This window comes from Lepidochelys kempii, chromosome 1 (assembly GCF_965140285.1).
Source record: "Lepidochelys kempii isolate rLepKem1 chromosome 1, rLepKem1.hap1, whole genome shotgun sequence".
In the NCBI taxonomy this organism is placed as follows: domain Eukaryota; kingdom Metazoa; phylum Chordata; order Testudines; family Cheloniidae; genus Lepidochelys; species Lepidochelys kempii.
Genome location: NC_136380.1, coordinates 34,501,139 through 34,523,629, shown reverse-complemented (window position 1 = coordinate 34,523,629; position 22,491 = coordinate 34,501,139). Strand labels below are relative to the sequence as shown.

Sequence of the window (22,491 nt, the reverse complement as noted above, 5' to 3'; positions counted from 1 at the left end):
TGTGTGGAGGTCAGCAGAGTTCCAATCACTTTGGAGGATAATCCAAGTGCAATTGATGCTTCACTCCCAATAGCCAACCTGTGAGGTGGAGAAAGCCTGGATCTGGATGGAGAATGGGACCTTGGTGAAGGATGTCCTTTGTCACTGGTACATACAGTGGAGGTACCAATGCCATGTCTACTAAGTCCAAAAACCATGATGTCCTCTCCTTGCATGGAGCTAGAACTATCAGCTTTACTTCCCCTCACCTTATCTTCTGAATCACCATCTCTAGAAGTTGATGTGGTGGGAATGTATAAAGCACGCCCTTTGGCCATCTGTGTGCAAGAGCATCCTTCCTCAGTGACCTGGGATATGCTTCCCTGCTACTTTGCCATTCGCAAGAACAGGAAGTTGCCAAACAGTTTGAGTGCCAGAATGCCAAATTTGTGGCCAGCACAGAGCCTAAATCCAAACTCTTTCCTTTCTCAGTAGAAAAGTATACCCTTTTTGTGCTTCCTGTGGTGTGTGGTATTTTGGGAGGAGGGTCTGTTCTACAGGAATCCCTGCATAGGTGTAGCCATGGTAGGGCATGTTGCATCCCTTTTTATAAAAAGCCTTGACTCCTCTGGATATTCTTCCTTCTGTGTCCTCACACTTGGAGTCCCAGTCCCACTGCTTTTGGAATGGGGTCTCATTCTGAGAATCCCAATTCACACTGGGAATTAGGGAAGCTGTGTAGGAGCCCTACTTTTTCCCCAGGGAGCTGAGGACCCACTTGAAGGGGTTAAAGATGGATCACTTAAGAGATTTTTTTCTTCTGGCTAAGGTCTTCAGGGTAGGGAAGAGGGACCTGACATGCCAGTCTGTCTCTGAGCCCTGTGACCTGACAGTGTAAGAGTCAGCTTGCTGTGAACAGCTAGGACATAGTTCACTCTTCAAAGAGACTGTAAATGTAGCTGTGCATATAGAGCACTGCTCTGATTTAGCCAGTGTTTGTGGGACAGCCCTGCCATAGCTTGGGAGTGGGGCGATAGAGGATACCAAGATGGGTAACACTGCAGCGGTAGATCTGGGAGGCTGAGACACCTTTGTGCCAATTACCCAATCTAGTGGAAGAGGAGGGGAAGGAAAATAGCTTCATTGCTCACTACTGTCTGAAAAACAAATTAAAAGTAAAGTTGGCAAAGGAAACAGTGTCTGTTTGCTTTGCTCCTGACTAGCTACTACTGTGGAGGCAGAATTCTGGTCGCAAGTCGAAGAAGGGGGATAGCCAGTGTGGCTATGCTGTGATGTTGAACTGCCTCCAGAGCTGCAGAGAGGGGAAAAGACCCTACTTCACAAAATTGTAGGAGACGCTTGGCCACCAAAGCAAGTTATTCGTTCTAAGTAAGTAGTATTTCAAATGTTTACACTATTTAAAACATTAAGTAATGTCTCACAATTAACTCCCACAGCAGAACAGAACTCAAAACATGTGAAGTGACCCAAATAAACATTTTACTTGTATTACCAAATAATTGCAGAAGTTATTTTTAAATAATTCCAACATTCTGAATTTATAATGAACACTACACAAAAGTTTTCAACGTGCAACAGGCAACAAACTAAAAATGTCTCAGTGTGATTTGATTTTCTTATGGAAATGCATATTTATGAACAGATGTCTGGTCTCCCGGGCTGGTCATATTTCAGATGATACTAACAAGCAGTGCAAAATTTAAAACTTACCAGGGAACTGATCATGCGTTGAGAAGAGCGTGCAATATTGGCAGGCAGGCCAAAGAAATCGGGTTTATCATTTTCTGGAAGGCTTTCAATAATATCACGGTAATCCTACAAAAAAAGGTAGAAAGAGTATAGATAATTGTAAAAGTTTTCTGTGCAATCACAGCTCATGAAAATCAACAGTATATGGTCAGGATAATTCCAGCAATATATTTTCAAAACATAAACTCTCATTTCATAGGATTTATAATTAATTGCATAACAGCATTTTGTGGACATCACTAAAATAGTACCAGCTCTAAAATGAAATGACTTAAGCATATGAACATATGCTAATATAGAAACACTGTAATGAAACGGAACAGAAATCCCCAATTGCTTCAGTTTACAATCGACAAACAACAACTCCAATAACAGTGAAGCTGTGATTTCACCAGACAAAGGCTCTCTGCAGTACAATTACAAGACTTCCACAGATCAGTTTGATGTATATCCTACATTGCTATTAACACCACTTTTAAAGCTTTTCACTATTTGGAATTTCAATTTGGAACTATTATTCACGTCCTTCTTCGTGTTGTAGTCCATTGCAAGATGCTTCCACTTACATTTAAATTTTTGATAAGCTACCATTTATTATACAAAGTATGAAATGTGTGGCATTAAAATACATGGTTATATGGTGATAGGAGGGGTAGAATAGAACCAGCTCTGTGTCTAAAAGACACTCAAGCTACTGTTCTGGTACAAGGCATAAAGGCTCATTATGGGCGAGGCTGGAAGGAATATGAAACAGGGTATTTCTTACTACCCCTTACTACCTCTTACTATTAGTATTATAGGGCATAGTCCTACAGGGACTGAATATCCTTCAGCTCCCATTAATTTCAGTGGGATTGAAGTGTGCTCAGCAGCTTGCAGGAATCTGCCTTTAATTAGTATGTTCATTTGCTAATTTAGTACTGTAAGAAAAAGAACAAGATTTGGTTTCCATGTCTGATAACAAGGCAAACATACATACCAAAATGCTGCAGGAATTGGGTAGAGAGATGGAATATGGGAAGCTGGTCATCTTCTTGCCCCTAAGATTTAAACCTCCAATAACTCTGGAATTAAAAAGCTGCTCCAGATAGGTTCGAAGGACTCTCATATCAAAGTAATTATCTATGCGACCTCCATAAATAGCATTTTCAAACAGGCCATGCACAAATTCCCACTGAAAATCTTTGGAACCTGTAAATTACAAAATATTACTGTCACATTGACCTTTTTTTGCAATAGTGTGATGAACATTTCCTCTTATTACAGTTAACCTTCAGAGAAATAAGGAAATACAAAGAAACCCAGTAAAGTAATAAAATCATTACTTAGCAATTTATTTCGTAACTCTAACCAAAAAGTAAAATAAAATAACTGTAAAATGTAAAATATTATATGTTCCAACAGCTGTACTGCAGATGTTCTCAAATATTTTTTCATGTGATAAGAGTGTAATTAATGTGTTTTAAATCCTACCGAATGACATAAATATTGCAGATGTCTTGGGGAACTTTTTATTGTAGACCTCAAACATATCAATCAACCCTATTTAGTTGGAGAACAAAAGCACCTTCTCACTAGAGGCCATTCCATATTCAATTGTGGCCTCCTATCTCCTAATCCTTTGTCATCAACCTGTTCAACTCCCCTAACTCCAATGGATCTTTAAGTGTGTTACAGCCATATCACTTTGTGCTGTGATCTCATCAGGCCTCATAAAAAAAGCAGGGTGATTGAATAATACTCTACCATGCCAAAAGAAGACATTGTTACTGAGATGCTGGCTTTCTTATGTGATGTAAAAAGAGGTCCAGGTTATCTGTGATAATAAACGATCACACAACAATGTGTTTAAAATTAAGGATGTTAACTTTGGTGTTCTGACCAAATTGTATAAATTCAATAAATTACACTCTGCCCACTTAATTATATCCTACAGTTTCAAATAAAATGTCTCTCCCTCTCACTTCTTTGTCCCAAACTACAGAGGAGGGTTAAATCAATGCCGCATTTCATCCAATATGTGATTGTTTAGCATGGGTGAAGTAATTATGGTGCAAAAGAACCTTGAGATTCTTCAAATGAAAAGGTTTGGTATCACACTTAAGTTATTAGTGTTCACACTCAAACTCCAATTACTGCAGGAAAAACTACCCTCAACACAACAGTTAATATCGATGGCCTAAAGTCTCTTGGTAATATATTCAAACTGTTAAGTCTGCATGTACATAGAATGAATTCCAAAAGTACTAGCCACATATAAATCCCATTTAAATCAACAGAAGCTAGAGATATTGAACACTTTTGAATATTGGATCACTAGTTTTATTGGGATTTGGAACTTAAAGGCCTTACCAAAAAAACCCTTATATTTTTCATTTAAGTAAGATAAACAGAGGATCCAAATTAGAGCTGGTTGGAACATTTTCAACACAATGAAATTTTGCTGAAATATGCTGTTTTGTGGATGTGTATCATTCATCCAGGGCAGAGGAGTGAAAAGAGACACGCACACACTATAGCCTGGTAGCTAGGGCACTGGCCTGGGATGTGAAACACCCACATTCAAGTCCCGGCTTTGCCTGATTTTGGGTCTCCCACATCCCAGGCCAGTGACTGAACCCTCCAGACCACACACAAGCACTCATGCTTACTTCTGTGATAATGTTCAGAAGATTTTGTTTTTGATCCAGAAACAGAACTGTAGTGGGGTGGTCACCTGCTCCTGCCCTGAAGGGCTTGAAATCAGCCCTGGGAGAGGGCTGTGGCTGGGAGCAAGCAGTCCCCAGGCTGATTGGGGGAAGAAGGCTCAGCTGTGGCCATGCCCCAACCAGGCCTCAGCTGGCTCTTATAAGAGGGCAGTGGGCCAGGAGCATAGTGTCTCCTCTAGCTGTGGAGGGAGATAGCCCTGGCTGCTGGGGAGCGTACCACAATACCTGAGGTGGAGCAGAGCTGGAGGAAGGCCAAGGGAGCTAGGGAGCTCTAGCCTGGAAACCCCCCAGGCTGCAGGCCTAGTGTAAGGCCAAATAGGTACTGGGGTTGCAGGGGACAGCCCAAAGGTAGGCAGAGGCAGCAGGTCCAAACCCCCTTGCCTGTGATGATTGGCTTATACACAGCAGTCCACCCCAGTGTGCGGGGGCTCAGTGGTGACTGGCAGTAGCCAAAGACTGAGGCGAGGTGGGGATAGTGGGTGGGGGTTTCCAGGGGAGGGAGACCCAGAGACTGTGGAGGTACTGCCAGAGGGCAGCATCCTGGGTAAAAGGGGCACCGGGATCTGGGAGAGACACGGGGGCCAGCAGCAAGCGGGACACCTGCCTGAAGAGGGTGCTCTGGAGGCTGGAAGAGCTAATTCCTTGGGAGACCAGGAGGAGGTGCCACACGGGTGAGTCCCGCATCGTGACAAGAACAGAAACAAATTTAAAAACCTCAACAGTTGCCACGAAACAGAATTGTCATCCCCCACTCAGCTCTAATTAAAATAGCCAAATTATTAAAAAAATAAATCAATCTATGATCTGCTAATTTTATAAAGATCTGAAATGGAAGACAGTCAGAAATACTGGACTAGGCAAACAAAGGAATCAGCAATCCTTAAGGAATAACATACCATCAAAGAGTCCATCAATAACGTCATACCCTGCACGGAGATCAGATAAAGAAAATTCATAAAACTTGGTCCAACCCTATCATTAAAACAAACACACAAAAAGTTAATATGAGTTATGAAACAATGAGCATTAAATGAACATGAAAAAGTAAACAAAAATAGCTGTTTACAGAATATATATAATACGTAACACCCGGGAGAAAAAATCCACATCACTGATTTGAACCCATCTTTTCTAGGCTGCTGCTCAGAGATACAGAAACAGGCAGCAGAGAGACAATATGAAAAACATCTCTATCAATGTGTTTAATTTTACATAGACATACAGGCCAGATGCCATCAGGTGTATGCCTACTTGTGTAGCAACTGAGAGTTTTTCTATAAAAATAAATATATTTTAAAAATTCTAATCAGCAAGCCTTCTTGAAAATGATGGACATGAGCATGCAACTCTCTCCCTTCCCTAATAGCGCTTGTTGCAACAATGACTCATTGATAATTATAACTAGACACCTCACTTCCTTACTCTCAATGGCTTTTTTGAATTTCAGTTTCCTTTCGGACTTTGATAAGTATGTCTGCTTCTTTTAACCACTGTCTACAACACATGCCAACCATTATACTCCTCATCTTATTTTACCTCTATATTAAGAAAAAAAAACAGAAAAAAATGGAGCAAGCCATTAGCAAGCAAGCAATGATGCCTTCAACGTGTACATTCTTAATTGCTGGCCCAGTCCTAGATCCTTATTTATTGGAAACTGTATTATTCTTTGTATAGTATTAACATATACTAAGTAATTTACAAACAAGTATAAAGACAAAAAGTACCTGTCCCAAAATGTTTACAAGACAAAGAGGCATATAGGCACAAAGGGGAATATACACCATATATTAAATAAATTAAAAACTATCTGACTGATAAATCTCAAAACATAAATTGTTAATGGAGATCATCAGCAAATAGCAGTGTTTCTGGTGGGAGTTCAGCAGGGACCTATTCTCACTTCAACACTATTAAAATTTCTAAATTAAATTATATGGAAGAAAATATAAAATCATTGCTGATAAGGTTTGTAGATGCAACAGAGATAGGTGGGATGGCAAATAATGATGAGAACAGGTCATTCACACAGAGTAACCTAGATTACTTGCTAAAATGGGGGCAATCAAATAACATGCATTTTAATACAGCAAATGAAATGCCCTACATCTAGGCACAAATACTGTAAGCCATACTTTCCAGAATGCAGTCCCGCATCCTGAAACAAGAACTCTGAAAAGGACTTAGAGGTCATTAGAATCATAGAAGATTAGGGTTGGAAGAGACCTCAGGAGGTCATCTAGTCCAACCCCCTGCTCAAAGCAGGACCAACCCCAACTAAATCATCCCAGCCAGGGCTTTGTCAAGTCAGGCCTTAAAAACCTCTAAGGATGGAGATTCCACCACCTCCCTAGGTAACCCATTCCAGTGCTTCACCACCCTCCTAATGAAATAGTGTTTCCTAATATCCAACCTAAACCTCCCTCACTGCAACTTGAGACCATTGCTCCTTGTTCTGTCATCGGCCACCACTGAGAACAGCTGAGCTCCATCCTCTTTGGAACCCCCCTTCAGGTAGTTGAAGACTGCCATCACATCCCCCCTCACTCTTCTCTTTTGTAGACTAAACAAGCCCAGTTCCCTCAGCCTCCCCTCGTAAGTCATGTGTCCCAACCCCTTTATCATTTTTGTTGCTTGCCGCTGGACTCCCTCCAATTTGTATGCATCCTTTCTGTAGTAGGGGGCCCAAAACTGGACACAATACTCCAGATGTGGCCTCATCGGTGCCAAATAGAGGGGAATAATCACTTCCCTCGATCTGCTGGTAATGCTCCTACTAATGCAGCCCAATATGCCATTGTAGATAACAAACTGAACTCAAGCTCCCATTGCAAACCATCTTTCAATATATAAAAGGAATATTGAGCAAGAATAAGGAGGTAATATTACCTCTATGGTTTATTAGTGGCACAACTACAGGAATACTTGTTCAGTTTTAGTGTCCACACTTAAAAAAAATATGCTGAAAAAATCAGACAAGGTTCAGACAAGTGCTACAAAAATGATTTGGGGTCTGGAAAGCATGCTTTAAAGGAGCTCTGTCACAGAGGTTGAGAGGTGACTTGGTCACAGTACATTACCCACAAAGGGAGAATATAACTGCTACTAGAGCATAGACATAACAAAATTCAATGGCTGGAAGTTCAATTCAAAAAAATTCAAACTGGAAAAAGATGAAAATTTTTAACAAGGATGGGTAATTAACTAGTCATCCAAACAAGTTACTAAAGGCCATGGTAAATTCTCCATCATTTTGAATCTTTAACTCAACCTCTGCTCTCTTTTGAAAAGATATGCTGCAGTGTCAACCAGAAGTTATCGGGCCAGATGCAAGTATAACAGAGGAAATGACTTGTGTCAAGAAGGAGATGAAACTAGATGAACATAACTGGTCCTTCTGACCTTGAAATCTGAGTGGTGAAGTTTTATTATTTCCATGATTTCTGTGTGGACTGTTCTAATTTGAGGTTAAATTTTAAGTCTTTTGGTAAATTAACACATCTCTGCATAGAAGTCTACTTTTAGAAGCCTTTATGGACAAAGTACATTTTGAAAAATGACTTGAAGGAGGAAAGTGTGGAAGCATGGCAGATTGGAACAGGCAGTAGGTTTTAGCTTTGGGAGCCAAAATCATAAAAGGCTCACAGTCAAGAGTGAAATTTCATAATGATTAAGTGGGGGTAGGGATAGCTCAGTGGCTTGAGCATTAGCCTGCTAAACCCAGGGTTGCAAGCTCAATCCTTGAGGGGGCCATTTAGGGATCTGGGGCAAAAATTGGAGATTGGTCCTGCTTTGAGCAGGGGGTTGGACTAGATGACCTCCTGAGGTCCCTGCCAACCTTGATATTCTATGATTCTAAGTTATCTTAATTTATATTATACTGTTTTTAACAAGAAACAATATTCTATGTTAATCATATTTTTTTTTCTTTTTTCTTGCATCTTTCCATGTTCTGGATCAGAAATTTTTATAACCTACTTCCCAAACTCATGATTGTATGCCTCTTTGTCCTGCAAATTGGCTTATCTAAGGTCTGCTGATATCCAGTTCATGTGCCAAATCTTTGGCCTCTCCCTTGGACTTTTCTGTCCATGATCATTGCAAGGGCCATCCTACCAATATAACACTCAGGTCTCAGTTGGATATGTCCACACCAAAGTACCTTCACCTCCTTCAATTTCCCTTCAATTGGAGCAAGCTGCATTAGCCCTTAACCTCATTTTATTTCCTGGAGTGGCCAACCAGTTGACCACCTCAATATCTTCATTTCCATAGTGGAGAGTATGCTGATTCCTTTGCTTATGGCTGGCCATGTCTCCATTCTGTATACATCTGATCAATGTTATTATGCAATATCCTCAAGTGTTCTAATGTTTGGATGACACATTCAGAACCAAACTTCCAGTCATAATATTACTGCAGTGACCCTGTAGGTCCTTCAACAACACCATCAGCCACCTCTGCAATTAGGGTCATAGTCCCTTTAAACAAGGACCCAAAAAGGAAAAGAAAGCAAAAATAAAAAGACTCCAATCATTCCAGCCTAAATCAAAGGACAATAAAATAGTCACAGGAGAGGTTCATTTAGCCACGTGTCCAAATAAAAACAAACCAAATGCAGGGAAGCTTCCTTTTCTCTAGTCAGGGCTGCCCCCTTCAGCCAAGGATCCAGTTGGAAAACAAACAAACAAGGAAGTTCTTACTATGGTTATAGTCTCTAGGCTTCAGTATAATTCTTCTCAGTACAAGCGAGGTAAATAATTCCCCAATTTTATCTCTCCCACCCAGGATCTAGGTTCAGGAGGAGACCAGACATCACCCTCCTTCCCTTGGAAAAGCCAGTTCCTACTTCCAGGTTAGCCAACTTGGTGATCTTTAAGGGCTAGTTTCTACCTTTCTGTTTGGTGAAGAGGCTTTTAATGCTTTCTTGAAACATGCAAGAGGGAGCACATACACTTTGTCACAGGGCCCCAGACCTGTATCAGGATCAGCTAGCTCAGATCTCTAAGCCCATGAAGAGTTCCACTGGAACCAGTGGGACTCTGAAAAGCTGTAGGTGTCTGTGCTATTAAGCCCCAATTCTGTACTGAGGCCATATCCAATCATTAAGATCTCCAAATTAGTAGCCACCAAAAAGTTCCACATCAGCAGCTATTGTGACAGGGTCGGGCCAGATGGCTACAGGAGAGTAATAGAAGGCAGATATATTAGCCCCTGGTTAAGTAGGTCCCTTTTCCCTGGGTAAGGTAACAAGGAAGGTTCCAGAACAATCAGGAACCTTTTGGAGACAATTAAGACAGACAGGCTGATTAGAACACCTGCAGCCAATCAAGAAGCTGCTGGAATCAATTAAGGCAGGCTAATCAGGGCACCTGGGTTTAAAAAGGAGCTCACTTCAGTTTGTAATGAGTGTGTAAGGAGCTGGGAGCAAGAGGTGCTAGGAGCTGACAGTGAGAACGCATACTGTTGGAGGACTGAGGAGTACAAGCATTATCAGACACCAGGAGGAAAGTTCTACGATGAGGATAAAGAAGGTGTTGGGAGGAGGCCATGGGGAAGTAGCCCAGGGAGTTGTAGCTTTCGCACAGCTGTTCCAGGAGGCACTCTAGACAGCTGCATTCCACCGGGCCCTGGGCTGGAACCCGGAGTAGAGGGCGGGCCCGGGTTCCCCCCAAACCTCCCAACTCCTGGTCAGACACAGGAGGAGTTGACCTGGACTGTGGGTTCATGAAAACAGCCAAACTGAGGGCTGCCGTGAAGTTCCAAAGTGAGCAAATCCGCCAATAAGCGCAAGACCCACCAAGGTAGAGGAGGAACTTTGTCACACTATATTTATCACTTCTGCATGCCCCAACATACAAAAAAGTGCATATTTTATTTTAAACAACAAACTTAAAAGCTGGTAAATATGAAATGATTTCATTATGAAATGAAAGAAAATATTTTAGTAAACAAACCGAATATTGGCAAGAAGTTACAGTATTTACCTGAGGGATATAATTTCTTCTTTCTTGGCATGCAGCATGAAACCATGCCAAACTAAAGAGTGCATGGGCTCGAGACAAATTGCCCTTTTTACCAATCTGCTCTGGACTCCACGATTCATAGGTTCTCATCAAATTCTTTTTTAGGCCTGGAGGGGCCTAGGTAGACAAAAACAACTTAGTTGTGCGTGTGTGTGTGTGTGTATGTATATGTGTATATATAATATAGTTAAACAACAACATCAACAACAGCACATATATATATGTCTAAATGTCTAAGACTAATTATTTCCTAAATCTTCAAAATTAACTTAATTACATTTGGAAAATAAGAGAAAAGGCTGATTAAAAAAATTGTAGTAGGTGGCCTAATAATAGAATCATCTTAGACTGGAGATAATGTTGACTCACTGAAGGGAATTCTGAACAGAACAATAAACAAATTGTGGGACTGAAATGCAATATAAGAAAGATTAAGGGAAGGCCATCAGCTTGAAAAATGTTAATTTAAAAACAGACTGAAAACAAATTTGTTCAAATACGAATCAAAGAGTTTCTTGTTTTAAAATCAGTATTACTACTTATTATTTATGTTTCGATGAAGCCTAGTGGTCTTGATCAAGGATAAGGGCCCCCTGTGCTATGCATATAGGCATAGTACATACATATGATAAAAAGAGACAGTCTCTGATCAAAAGTATAAGAAAGTCAAGAGACAACACACAAATATAAGATGTGGGAAGCACAAGGTAACAGTGAGAAAATTATGATTACTGTAATAAGAAGGTAACACTACGTGACAATCCATTATCAAGTGTAAAAAAAACACAAGAACGGCTATATTGGCTCAGATCAATGGTTCATCTAGCCCAGTATCCGGTCTTTTGATAGCGGTCAGTACCAGATGCTTCAGATGGAATGAACAGAACAGGACAATTATCGAGTGGAGAGGTGGTGTCAAAGGGGAGTTAGGTTTAAATCTTTTTAAAGATTTTTTCCTCTCCTTTGAAAAAAATGATGTTTTTGGCTAATTTCTCCTACTTACAGCAACCTTAAGGTTACTTGTAACAGTGGTAAAATATTTTCTGACTGATTTTTTTAATAAGTTGATGATTTGCCTTAAATAAATATGTATATCTTGACCAGATGATGATTAAGGGGCTTTGACAACCAAATAATAATCACCAGTGAAAACAAGCCAAGTGAACAACTAGTGTCCTTAGTAAGAACAAGATGTTGGGCTTATAAGAAGAGATAAGGAAAAGAATCAGTGCAATTATATCATTGTGGAGCCTCAGTGATTTTAGAGGTGGTGGATCCAACAACACCAAGAAGCTAGAACATCAGGAAAGGGCCTAGAATCTCAGAGACTCTGTGGCTAGTGTGTTATTAAGGCACGCAACATTGGTAAGGAGGAGTCCCTACCCTAAGTGCCTAAAGTAAAAACTCCACTCAGTATGGAACTGCCAACATTTGGAATACAGAACACAGAGCCATCAGACCTTGTAATATGGAGCTCCTGGGGTCTAACTGGAGGAAAACTCCTGAGCACTGTTGGTTCAGGTGTTCCTGAGAAGAGCATCTGCTCTGTCCACTCCTTGAATTACTTCCTTTCTGTGGCACAGGACCATCTGCTGTCAGAGAAGAAGAGCTAAACAATGTAAGAAGCACCAAGGACAGCAAACTGCTGTGTTCCGGTAGGTAGCCTTAGATCACCAAAGACATCAGTGAAGCTTGCTCTGAAGATATGGTAATCCCACAGGTGCCTTGGAAGATAGCTCAATATACTGGAAGCTCTGTTACTATTCTAGGATAGCTTGCAGCCATGAACTGACTTGGGCAATAAAGTGTGATGGCAAAAACCTGAACAGGTGCCGATGCTCGAAAGTGTCTTTCCAAATTAAAGACAATGAAGTGAACTGTAGCTCACAAAAGCTTATGCTCAAATACATTGGTTAGTCTCTAAGGTGCCACAAGTACTCCTTTTCTTTTTGCGAATACAGACTAACACGGCTGTTATTCTGAAACCTTTCCAAACTAAAGCATCAAGGGAGCCCTTCTGTGACAGATGCAGTCAAGCAATTTCCTTTCAGTGAGTACCATCAAACCATGGAGGGTAACTAATGCTCAAATATCAGCCCAGCCTTCTTAGCATCTAAGGACAGAGGGGACACCAATACCTTTAAAGCACCTCCATGCCAAAGTGTCAAAACTTGGGGTATGTCCAAGATGCCAATGCCAAGGAGCTGACTTCTGGTGGACCTTATCTACAGGTCTGACAGTTGAGATCTCACCTCTGAAGCTTGTGTGGTTAGGTACCTCACCTTCTGGCAACTATACACCAGCGTAACGTGACACCTCACCTTCTTGGCACTCTTGCAGCAAGTTTAAAGCACTGGCATGATGAGGCACCACAGCGATATGCAATGCACCTCACTTCTATATGCTAGTGAGTTGCCTTACTCCAAAGATGCACGAGGGTGCCGTATCTGCCAATTGTTAAGGTATTAGTGCCAATGCGCTGAGGTAGGGATGCTGAGGCACTTTTCCTGACTGGTGCATCCAGGCAAAGATGCTGATGCATTAGATTGCCTATTCTACATTGCATAGCTAAATCTGAGTCTCCTTTGACTGGCATCAATGTATCCAGGCAGAGGTGTAGAAACATAGTGTCACCCCTACCTCACACTGATGTAACAAAGTTAAGGCACAGATAACCAATTGCCTGGAGCTCATACCTCAGGTCAGATATGCAGGAATGCCTCTTCTGCATGTCAGATTTCTGTGTCTTCAAGTTTCTGGGCTCAAGAGTTCCTGCAAGCCTTGACCTCAACACAGAAAGATAAAGCATCTACAGTCTCTAGATCCCTCCCAAGCCCTTAAGCAGGACAGCATGCCTTAACAACTCCAGCCAGGAGCAGAATTGGAGATTTTATTAGTCTTGTGGCAGGGACCTAAGAGTTTGCCATCCAGAAAGCATCACAGGAAACCACTTAAATGTTGTGTAGTGAGGTACTGGTGAAAGGAATTTTCATTTGAAATGAACCCTTGAAAAACAAGATAGGAGAAACACAAAAGAAAACAAAGATTCAAAAACTTAATCTACAATTTGTCTGACAAAGCAAGTGCTCTCAGTCCGGAAAGATAGACAGATACATCAAGGGCAAGCAACTGCCGTAAGCTGTCACAGGCAGATAAACTTCTAAAATGAAGGAATTTCTGTTTTCAATTGGTAGAAAAGAGCAGGAAGCGGCTGCATTGAACTGCAAATTTACTCCAGCTCAGAGAAAACAACCAAAGCTTTGAAAGAAGCTACCAGTTAAGCCTGAGACGAGAGCTTCAGCACCAATTGAAAACTGATTACTTGGCATGACTGAAAGCTAGAGAGCAATAAATGATATTGTGAAATCACCCAAAGTCAAACCGCATGTAAAAAGAGCTGAAGCAGCAAAGCAAAAGGTCTGGCAGGCGACTTCTGTGGATCCTACCTTGACTAACTGAGATTAGAAAAGAATGAATTGAAAAAGTGTTAACAGGGAGCTGTGGCACTGGCAGTTGGAGTGGAATTTATATTTTCCACCTGATGGGTTTTAGATGAAATACACACCCTTGGGCAGAGGCTCTTAACTTTAAGTATGGCTGCCACTGTTGCCTTTTCCATTACAACGTTTTCTTGAGGCAAGAATTTAAGATATTGCAACAGGCATAAATCCCACCTATTCACATTGATTTTGGATATAAAAGTTTACGTAATTTTTGAAATTCTAAGAAGAGGAGACACCTAGAGAGTGAGAAAAACATCATCCTACCTAACAGAACCAATTCAGAAGAAAACAGTGTCTGCACTGTCACAGATTGAGTCATAGAAAGATTATCATCCCTGGATACTCTGAGAGATCACTAAATAGGAACTAAACCACCAGACTGCAGACTCAGAAAAAACATATTATGCAATATGATGTAAAGCATGATACAGAGTATCAAGAGCAGCTTATAAGGCAGGAACATTAAGAAGTTATCACTCTTGCCATAAAATATAAAAACAAAAAAATTCAGAAATAAATCTTTCATTCTGTTAATTCTTCTGTTTGTGCTTATACTCTATAGAAACTTCCGTATGATCATGCATTGTTCTGAGGCAACGACATTACCCAGGCATAATAGGATGCAATAAGGATAATGTAAGAGCCGTAAGTCTGAATTTCCACATTTTTGCTTGCTTAAATCAGCTATGTTTTTAAACATATATTCAATATTGTAACCACTGGTTCACTATGCTATCTTTTAATAAAGTTAATTTTTCTAAGTCCAATTTGGGGAAAAAATCTGGAAGTCTTATAAACAACTATTTTATTTCATGGATCAGCAAGTTCTCATACATGATCATACAAATGATCACTACAAATATCCTAAGGTAAATGAATACCAACGTGTTTCATTCATATTTTAAAAAAATGACAAAATCTAAAAAAATCCCCTTATTCTATATTACTTACAATTTGCTGAACTTCCTTCTATAAGACATATGCCTGTTGTTTCATCTCTCATGAGTACTTGTTTGGAGCTATTCAACAAAAAAGTTCCTTAGAAATCTTACCTCATATGTTATTTTCAGACTTGACTGAAGCAAAATCGGAGCAAAGTTTGGATGAACTTCAGCAGTAAGCCACAGACGAAAATTAGGCTGGGGCTGAAGAGTATTTAATTCCTATTTAAAAAAGGAGATGTACTCTATTAAAATTATGAATATTTGATTTTTCAGAACAGTAAGAGTTTAAAGGAATACTATCAACTTAAAATCATACTTCTGTTTGAAAACACCTACTGTTGTTGCAAGCAACATCTGGGATTACATTAATTGACAGAGATTGGAGAAAATCATTTTTTTCAGGTTGGTTTACTTTGTAGTTTTCACAGCACTTAGTATATAGCTATTTCACTATTACACCTTTATATCAGTTTTCCCCTGTCTGTGTGAGTCTTCCACACAACATGGAAGAGTATCTTTTTGTAAATATAGGAAAATATGATTGCAAAACAACAAAAACCAGCAGGAAGACTCAGGGGCAGGTACAGTACTTAACTAATTTAAAAAATAACTAGATTCTGAGCTGATGCTGTTGCTTTAAGCAGTACACATTCTCAAGCATGTATGAGTCACAATAGGACTGCTCAAATAATTAAGTACTAATTCATCATATGGGTGGCAGAATAGGGCTATAAGGAAATAGTTCATTTTCTACAACTCAATGAAAATTAAAGGAAAAAGCGCATCAAACGAGGTGTGTTTTTCTTTGATTTCAAACATGTAATCACACTGGTGACTAGGAAACCTGTAAATTTGTGTTCCAGACCCTTGTTTTCTGGTCATCAACTTTGCATACTTAGAATAGAAGTTGCCAGATGTTTCTGAAATAACGCAGATGACTCTGATGCAGTTATCCTCACCTTTTCCAAAATAGGAAGCCAAGATACAACAAGATGCAAGTTCTTCAAACAAAGCCATTCTCCATTGCGTGCACATTCTTTTAGAGTTTGAATGGCTAAGTCAGCTTGGCCTTGGCCCATGGCAACCTGCAAAAAGAAATACATTTGTATTGGGAATTTGTTATGCCTTAATATTTTGTTCAATAGTGAAAACAAAACACTAACTAGAATTCTCTGAATGTTTTGCTTTTGAAGATCCCCATTGTAGGATTAGAACAAACTGCACGAATCTCCCAAACATTGCAAACATCTGAGTGTTAGGGAGCGTACACGCATCAACACACAGAACTGAGCATTCTGGACAAGATGAAAGGGATTTGATCTAGATGGTATATCCTTTATGATCTACAGGAACCATTGGTCTAATGTAATTAAAACGGAGATAGGTCTTTGCATAAGATTGGACTGGAGCTCACTAGCCAAAGTATCAAAATCGGTGCTTGGTACTAAAAGAGCTGATGGTGCTGGCAATGTTCTTTCCCTTTTAGGTTGACATTGTTAAGGAAAAGTTAGCACATGTGACTCCATTTTGGTTTGGGGCCCACCATTGTCTAAAAGCAAGCACATCATGCACCAGGAGGAGTGTTCCTTAGATACTGCATTCCTGTGAAAATCCTCCTCGTCTCCAGCCTGCCTTGACTCCCAGTATCTGGTTTTTGTCAGTCCCTAACTCCCTATCTCCTGGCCTTTGACGTGAGGTCTCCCATCCTGATAATAAAAGTTACTGATGCATGGCTTTAGGACAATGCTGTGTAATTAACATACTGGTTTAGCACGAGAAATGCACCAAGCAGGGATAGGTGGAAGATAAGAAAAGGGTTTGTTTATTGGCTAAGGTTTCTGATGCACGAAGGCAACATGCTTTACTAAAAAGTATATAACCTTTGTATAATCTGTATTTGGGGTCCCCCTCCTGGCTAGCAGGAGGGCACCACGCTCGAGTGTAATAAACTTGGTGTTTTTTGGGAACTCTGCAGTTGTGGACTTTGTTTATGTGCCTCAGCCTAGATTCGAACTGTGCGTGACCTATCAGGTATAATTCGTAGCATTTGTGTGCATGTCCTACCAGGTATAATTCGCAGCACTTGTGTGCGTGTCCTATCAGGTATAATTCGTAACAACATACAAATTGCTTTGTTAGACACTGAACTTTGATAGTGTGACACTGCTGGTACTGAGATTACTGATGCCACCTTTGGTAGCAAAAAAGATGGACTTGATTCTCTTCTACTCACATGGATGTAAATTAGGAATAACTATATTGAAGGTAATAGAGTTACATCAGTGTAAAACTGGTAAGGGATAGCAGAAACAAGCATCATGACAGGTTTCAGAGTAACAGCCGTGTTAGTCTGTATTCGCAAAAAGAAAAGGAGTACTTGTGGCACCTTAGAAACTAGAGAGTGAGTTTGTGTGTGGGGGAGGGAAGGGTGAGAAAACCTGGATTTCTGCTGGAAATGGCCCAACTTGATGATCACTTTAGATAAGCTATTACCAGCAGGACAGTGGGGTGGGAGGAGGTATTGTTTCATGATCTCTGTGTGTGTATAATGTCTGCTGCAGTTTCCACGGTATGCATCCGATGAAGTGAGCTGTAGCTCACGAAAGCTCATGCTCAAATAAATTGGTTAGTCTCTAAGGTGCCACAAGTACTCCTTTTCTTTTTGCAGAAACAAGCATGTTTTCTTTCTATGAGAAGAGTGGGGAGATACAAATGACCTAACATAGGACCTTGTCTTTTTCATTTTCTTAAGAGTGCTGTCTGTTCAGCTGCTAAATAAATTAGGACTTCCAAATGGAAAATCAAAAATCTTAAACTGAACTTTCTGATGAACGATGTATGAAGACAAGATTTCCCTTTCCCCATCTCAGTGAAATTGCTGAGTTAGTGGAATAGGCATCTGTGTCAGATGCACTGTACGCTACTCTTAACGAATATTCCACCAAGGTTCCCTATCATCTAAGAAAGACTGTCAAATAACAAGGAACTTGGTGCAAGATAGGTTAAGAAGATGCTAAAGTGCTTCTAGGGAGCTACTAAAGTCTGTCTTGGCTTGTCACTGATGAAACAGGTAAGGGGAACCATGACTCTCTGGCTAATTCCAGTAGACAACTATTGATGGAAGAGTTGTTGTGCTTTTTATCCTTGAGCTCGAATAAATCAAAGAGTTTGAGGGCCTTCTCTTGGACTGGTGGTGCAGGGATGTCCAGTGTATAAGCCAAACATCTGATACCTTATCTTGGAATGCTTTTGAATAATCAGGAGGAGATAAGGAAAAGGTGATCAAGTTATCAGGTGAGGTGGAAGTAAATGCTAAACCCTCAGTGGTCTGTTCCCTATCTTTTACCACTGATTCAGAATTACTCTTTCAGCTTTCAGAGATGATTTACGAGATAAATAAAAAAATCAGAGATTCTGTCTCCTGTGTGGAATGTTTGGGGAAGATGATTTTGGAGACTTAGTGCTTCTCTTCTAATCTTTTTAAATAGGACAACCTCCAGTAGATTTACCATAAGAATGTCACTCTTTGTCCAGATTTCAGAGTGGTAGCCATGTTAGTCTGTATCAGCAAAAAAAAACCAAGGAGTACTTGTGGCACCTTAGAGACTAACAAATTTATTTGAGCATAAGCTTTTGTGGGCTAAACCCCACTTCATTGGATGCATGCAGTGGAAAATACAGTAGGAAGATATATATATACACAGAGAACACGAACAAAGTGGTTGTTGCCATACCCACTATAAAGAGAGTGATCAGTTAAGGTGAGCTATTATCAGCAAGAGAGAAAAAAAACCCTTTTGTAGTGATAATCAGGATGGACCATTTCGAACAGTTGACAAGAAGGTATGAGTAACAGTAGGGGGGAAAAATAAGCATGGGGAAATAGTTTTACTTTGTGTAATGACCCATCCACTCCCAGTCTTTATTCAAGCCTAATTTAATGGTGTCCAGTTTGCAAATTAATTCCAATTCAGCAGTTTCTTGTTGGAGTCTGTTTTTGAAGTTTTTTTGTTATAGTATTGCCACTTCTCCACCTTTTGTTGTTTTGCAATCATGTTTTCCTATATTTACAAAAAGATACTCTTCCATGTTGTGTGAAAGACGCACACAGACAGGGGAAAACTGATATAAAGGTGTAATAGTGAAATAGCTATATACTAAGTGTATTCTCGATTAAAGACCTAGAAGTGGTGTGTATATATATATTATATATATATATATATATATATATATATATATATATATATATATATATATATATATATATATATATTCTTACTGTATTTTCCACTGCATGCATCCGATGAAGTGGGTTTTAGCTCATGAAAGCTTGTGCACAAATTTGTTAGTCTCTAAGGTTCCACAAGTACTCCCCTTACTCTTTGTCCAGATATCATTCCAAAATGTTATATTGGATGGCCAAGAGGGAAGGGACGTTCTTGGAGCTAATCACACAGAACTAATGTCAGATGTGTCAGAAGATGAAGAGAGAGAAAGCTGCCCTTGTAGATATTAATAACAAGATGGGATCCCAGAGAGACTTGAATCTTTAGAGTATGAGAGGAGGGACAGATCACACTAGAGTTCAGTAGAGAAAAAGGTATAAATTCGAAGACTGCTGAGAGGCAAGATTAAACTGCCCCTATCCTGTTATGCTGTTATCAGAGGAGTTGTGGAAGATTGCTTCAAATCCAAAGTGGAGTACTTCATATTCAAATACCCATTGGGGACGAGTGCATCAGTTTTATGGGAAGACCTTAAAAGGTTAATTGCTGTCAGGTTACACACATATCATGGACCCAATCGTAGCTAATCTTGGTCAGCTCTAAGCAGCTAACTTTTGAAGATGAGTCCTTCTCATCCTTACTGGGCATTTTTTTAAGAGCTGCATTCAATGGTACCAAATATTCTCTGTACTTGAAACCGAGAGGCTTAGAGAAGGTTGGAGTCGTCTGTTTATTCAGATGCAATCCAGAGTCAGGCTATATTGTGCTGATGGATGGGCTGATGAGACCTGCTCTTGAAAAATGATCTTCAGACTCCTTTGTCAAATCAATTGACCTTTTGTGATTAAATGCAGTGTAGAGCAAACAACATGTGGAGACCAGTTCAGACAACATGTGGAGACCTTTTCAGCTTTCACGCAGGCAGGAAAGCATCTGTTGTGCTGGTCAGTGATAGACTTCATGCTGTCACAAAACATGCACCTCTTGAATCTAAGTGCTTCTTCAGAGAAGCCATCTTGAATGATCTACTGGGCAGACCTGAAAGAGTAAAGTACTGTACAAAAACTACTATCAGCTATCAATTAAGTAATACCTAGTTTTTAAGATTCTCAAACTATTTTACAGAATTTTTCTTAAAGAAAATGAAGATGAGTAGTACTGAACATTACTTTAAATTTCTGATTTAAGTTTTTCAGTTAAAAATAGAAATTAAAAACACTGCTATGACCATTGTAACATTTTAAACACAAACATTATATTGTATCATTTTGCATATCTGAGACCAACCTGGTGGTAGCACTCTCCATGTCTTTCCACACTGGCAAGTTCTTGTAGTTCTTGAGAAGGATCAGCACCAGGAGAAATAATTATCAAGATGGGCTCAATTTCCAATGTCTCTTTATACAGACGTTTTAGATTCAGAGGTGGTGGGGACAACTCTTTTATTCCTGCAATTGGATAAATATTAAGAAAATAAAGCAACAATAAAGAATAGAATGTTCCTTAGAAATAAACTCCTTCAACTCAAAGATAAACCAGCTACATATATAGTTGGAAGAAAACATCATTTCCTAAAAGACTAAGGTTTTTTTTAAAAAACTTCTGATTCATACAAAAGACCCGCTTTGGTATATAAACAAGGTACTGTAATACAACAAATTCATATTGCAAAATTAAACAGAAAGACAAATAGGACAAAAATAATGAGGAGTCCGGTGGCACCCTAAAGACTAACAGATTTATTTAGGCATAAGCTTTCATGGGTAAAAAACCCGCACTATTACAGACTAACATGGCTACCCCTCTAATACAAATAGGACAGATGCTATTATGGATATGGGACTGCCTTAGCTGCTGTGACTGAACTTAGTGATCACAAAAATGTGCCTATGTTAGAACCACATTATTTATCCTGCAATTATCAATAGCAATCAATTGTTTACACATTTATACAGACATCACATAGGTTGGGGGGATCAAATCTGGAACCTTCAGAACTAAACAAAACAAACCACCACCACCCACGGTAACAATAGCAGGAGATAAAGAGAGATGAAATTTACTTGTAGATGATAAGCAGAAACAGCTCCCAAGTGCACCCTAACATTGGGAAAAGACTTCTTCAAAGTTCATAATCTCAAGAAATGATGATATGTGACAACTCTTTAATTGAGGCCAAAATGAAATTGCTTTGATTTCAGAGAATAACACTTCCTTGCTGAACTTTGAGAGATTGCACTTCCTTAGAGCATTCAACATCAGTATTTGATAAGGTATCATGATCTACACCACCTAGCATAGGGACTCTTCAGTTATTTGGATAGAAAATATTTGGTCTTACAATGAGAAAGATCTGGGAGCACAGGTAGAAGCACCCATGCTCTAATGACCCATCCATATGATCCAAGCACAAAATTGATGCTCCTAAACTGGATCAATGAGAAGGACAAGAGTGTTGTGTCTCCTTATCTTCCAGGTAATATACAGAAAGAGAAGAATTGGAATAAAAGAATACAGGAAGTTTTGACATAGGCTCAGGTTAACTCCATTGTGGCAGTACCACCATACAAACCTTATGGACTTGTCTTGCTTGTGTTGAGAGCCTAAGTGATTAGGATGACCTTGTACAAGCCTGCTGCACCAGGATGAATTTCATCCATAATTTGCTGCAGCATGTCACTTTGATGTTGAGCACTTTGACCTAATTCAGCAAAGCATTTAAGTACATGCTTACAGTTATGTGTATAACTGAAGACTCACTGATGTAAAAAGGATTTAACCACATGCTTCAGTGATAATTCTGAGCTTGGCAACCATGCATTTCTCTCACACATCTTAACCACTTGAGGAAAACTGCAGTTAAGGTGAGGACACACAATAACCTTCTTAGCAAACTGGCCAGCACTTCTTAGGGAACAAACGCTCAAACTACCCGATCACCCAGTTTAGCCTACTGTTACTCTGCCCCAAAATACAGTGCTCCAATCTAGCTCCATTCAGCTCACGTCAAGCTGGTTGACACAAAACTACATTTAATCGTGTGCATTGTAACTGGGATGATTAGACCCACACTAGTACCATGACTCCCCAAGTTAAGCAACATCACTCCTCCACACATTTGTTGTGAGAGTGCTACAGCCAGAATGGTTGAGAAGATCAGGGCAAATCCGAGCCTACCACTATACACAGTCCTCTTCAACCACCCAAGAGCGCACTTGTCATCAAGGCACTCACTGTGGGCTCACTTGTCCTGCCCAGATTTCTCTGTGAAGTCTATGTGGTATGAAGAATGGTCTGCAGCTGACGTCAGAAACCAGTCTCTTATAACTATCCTG

The 22,491-nt window shown here is 39.9% G+C and overlaps 1 protein-coding gene across 5 annotated transcripts in view; it reads right to left on the bottom strand.

Annotated features, from left to right (window-relative positions):
• Positions 1-22,491, bottom strand: part of DYNC2H1 (dynein cytoplasmic 2 heavy chain 1) — a 403,248-nt gene that overhangs the window by 135,967 nt on the left and 244,790 nt on the right. For all 5 annotated transcript variants that reach the window (XM_073338435.2, XM_073338425.2, XM_073338398.2 and 2 more), the window contains 7 exons: positions 20,444-20,604; positions 15,890-16,015; positions 15,039-15,149; positions 10,445-10,600; positions 5,354-5,429; positions 2,729-2,940; positions 1,711-1,815 (listed from right to left, as the gene is read on the bottom strand). In XM_073338435.2, the coding sequence (XP_073194536.1) occupies positions 1,711-1,815; positions 2,729-2,940; positions 5,354-5,429; positions 10,445-10,600; positions 15,039-15,149; positions 15,890-16,015; positions 20,444-20,604 (947 nt within the window). The remainder of the gene's footprint in view (positions 1-1,710; positions 1,816-2,728; positions 2,941-5,353; positions 5,430-10,444; positions 10,601-15,038; positions 15,150-15,889; positions 16,016-20,443; positions 20,605-22,491) is intronic.